Source organism: Penaeus chinensis, chromosome 23 (genome assembly GCF_019202785.1).
Source record: "Penaeus chinensis breed Huanghai No. 1 chromosome 23, ASM1920278v2, whole genome shotgun sequence".
Lineage (NCBI taxonomy): Eukaryota > Metazoa > Arthropoda > Malacostraca > Decapoda > Penaeidae > Penaeus > Penaeus chinensis.
The window spans coordinates 14,695,567-14,698,066 of NC_061841.1; the positions used below are offsets into that span (position 1 = coordinate 14,695,567).

The following is a 2,500-nucleotide window of genomic DNA, read 5'->3' on the forward strand; positions in this document are numbered from 1 at the left end:
TATTGATTGTGAATGTCAGTGTCTATGTTGCATCGTTGTAATTCCTTGAATTATACGAGGCAATAAAAAGAGTTTGGTGAATCTTCACAGCTGAGACGTTTGAAGAGGCAGGTGCTATTAATATCCTCTATTTTTCGATAACTAATGTGTTTCGTCGAAATATTCAATCGTTTTACTGGTCTCGAACGTATTTTTTTTAGAATATAATCTTATTTTTTCCTGTATTTTTTGCCATAACTTCTTGTGATGATTTAATTTGTAGTGATACACAAGATACTTTAGAGTGATGATATGAACAATGTAGCATTTTTTGTGTGTCAGGATTTCCATTATCGCCTTTGTTTGTGATGATATTATGCATCACGATACTACGTATCACGTGTGTTTATGTGTGTGTAGGTCGGTGCGTTTATATATGCACATATCATTCATCTGTTTCTCATTCATATCCATCATTTTACTGATGTCCTGAGCGCGGTCTGTGACCGCCGCCGATCCTTTCCCGCCGCTAATTCCGCCTTCATTGCAGAGTCGTCGGCCGCGAGCAAGCTGGGCGGCTGCTTCCCCGCGTCGGGCCAGGTCCTGACGCCGTCGGGGCCGCGCCCTGTGTCGGCGATCCGCGAGGGCGACGAGGTGCAGGTGATGGGCGCCGACGGCCGCCTCTCCTTCAGCCCCGTCCTCATGTTCCTGCACCAGGACGCCGCCGTGTCCCGCGCCTTCCTGCAGATCACCACGTCGAGTGGGACGTCCCTCACGCTCACGCCCTCGCACCTCCTGCTGGTCCTTCAGCGCCACCAGGAGGAGGAGGGGTTCGAAGAGGAGGACGGGACGGCGCTCCCTCCCCCTCCCCCGATGCCCTCGGCGCCGCCCACGCTGAGCGAGGCCCTCGAACACGGAGGGGCTGTGCTGGCGGGGCGGGTGGAGGTGGGAGACTTCCTGCTGGTGCGGACGGGCGAGGGCGAGGCCGTGAGGCTGGAGGAGGTGGTGGATGTGCGCCAGGTGGTGGGGTCGGGGGTGTTCGCGCCTCTCACAGCTGAGGGCACCGTGGTCGTGGACGGCGTCGTGGCGTCCTGCTACGCCGTGGTCGACTCGCAGGCCATCGCGCACTGGGCCTTCCTGCCCGTGCGCCTCTACGTCAACCTCAAGGACGCTGCCATCACACTGCTGCGCGCCCTGGGCTCCCTCGCGCCCCGCCTGCGCGGCCCCATCACCCCCTCGTCCACCGGCCCCAACGCGGCCAAGGAGGACGGCCTGCGGAACCACAGCAGCGTGAGGCAGGAGGAACAGGAGGCGGGGAACGTCCTCCAGGACCTGCGGATTCAAGAGGAAATGGAGAAGATGGGGATGGAGGAGGTGATGGAGGGAGGCAGCGAGGCGCTGGGAAGCAGGAAGGGCGACCGAGGGACGCACATCCACTGGTACCCGCGGATGCTGTACACTGTGGCGTCGTGGATCCTCCCTACCCACCTCGTCTACTCGTAGCTGCCTCTCGGCGCCCTCGCCCTGACCTCTGACCTTTCCCTGGCCCCCCAAGAGAAGGGCCCGGAGACGCGGACAGGGAGGAGGAAGGAAGTGAAAAGGAAAGGCGGACCTGGACTGTGAATGCGTCAGTGATGGCCGGAACTGAAGGACAGTTTCTAAGGACAGACACTCAGAATGTGCCTGATAAGCCTGTTATATTTTTGTTTATATTGGCGCCCTCTTTACAGCCCCGAAAAAAAACCTACAAGGCCTAAATATGGCTTAAGACTTGGTGATAAACAAAGAGAGAAAAATAGAATAAGAACGGTGTGATCGGAAAGAAGGATAAAACATGGTGAATTTCGCCGGAAACGAATTAATAGAGCATGTGTATATAGGCCTAAGTACTTAATGACGATGTATTTGTGAGAAAAAAAGAAATGAAAAGACTTACGGAAATCTATGGCGTTCATGGCAAGAATATTTTTTGGTGTTGACGTCAAGGAACTGAATATATTATCATTTTAATTGATTTACATGCTGGTGCTGTAAGGCTTCTGGCGGGAAAATCAAATCGACTTCCAATTGGAAACAAAGAAATTAGAAAACGAAAATTAAAAGAAAATGGACAGAGAATGAGGAATGAGAAAAAATGGGAATGGTAACGTATCTGTTGCCACCAAAGATTTTTGTTGACTTTGAAGAGAGAACAGGAGGAATGAGAACAGAGGAAGTAAAATTGTAAATATATAAACTCCTCTAGTTGTGAATGGATGTATAGTAGACAAGAAAATGGTCGTTAGGGGAAGAGTGAGAGAGAGAGAGAGAGAGAGAGAGAGAGAGAGAGAGAGAGAGAGAGAGAGAGAGAGAGAGAGAGAGAGAGAGAGAGAGAGAGAGACGGAAAGAGAGAGAGAGAGAGAGAGAGAGAGAGAGAGAGAGAGAGAGAGAGAGAGAGGAAACAGAGAGAGAGAGAGAGAGAGAGAGAGAGAGAGAGAGAGAGAGAGAGAGAGAGAGAGAGAGAGAGAGAGTGAGAGACGGA

At 52.0% G+C, this 2,500-nt stretch overlaps 1 protein-coding gene across 1 annotated transcript in view; it reads left to right on the forward strand.

Moving 5' to 3' along the window:
* LOC125037466 (indian hedgehog protein-like) overlaps nt 1–2,308 on the forward strand; it is a 106,641-nt gene extending 104,333 nt beyond the window's left edge. Inside the window, exon 4 of the mRNA XM_047630613.1 lies at nt 530–2,308. Within this exon, the coding sequence (XP_047486569.1) occupies nt 530–1,482 (953 nt within the window). The 3' untranslated portion in view covers nt 1,483–2,308. The remainder of the gene's footprint in view (nt 1–529) is intronic.
* Nucleotides 2,309–2,500: the final 192 nt, after the last annotated feature.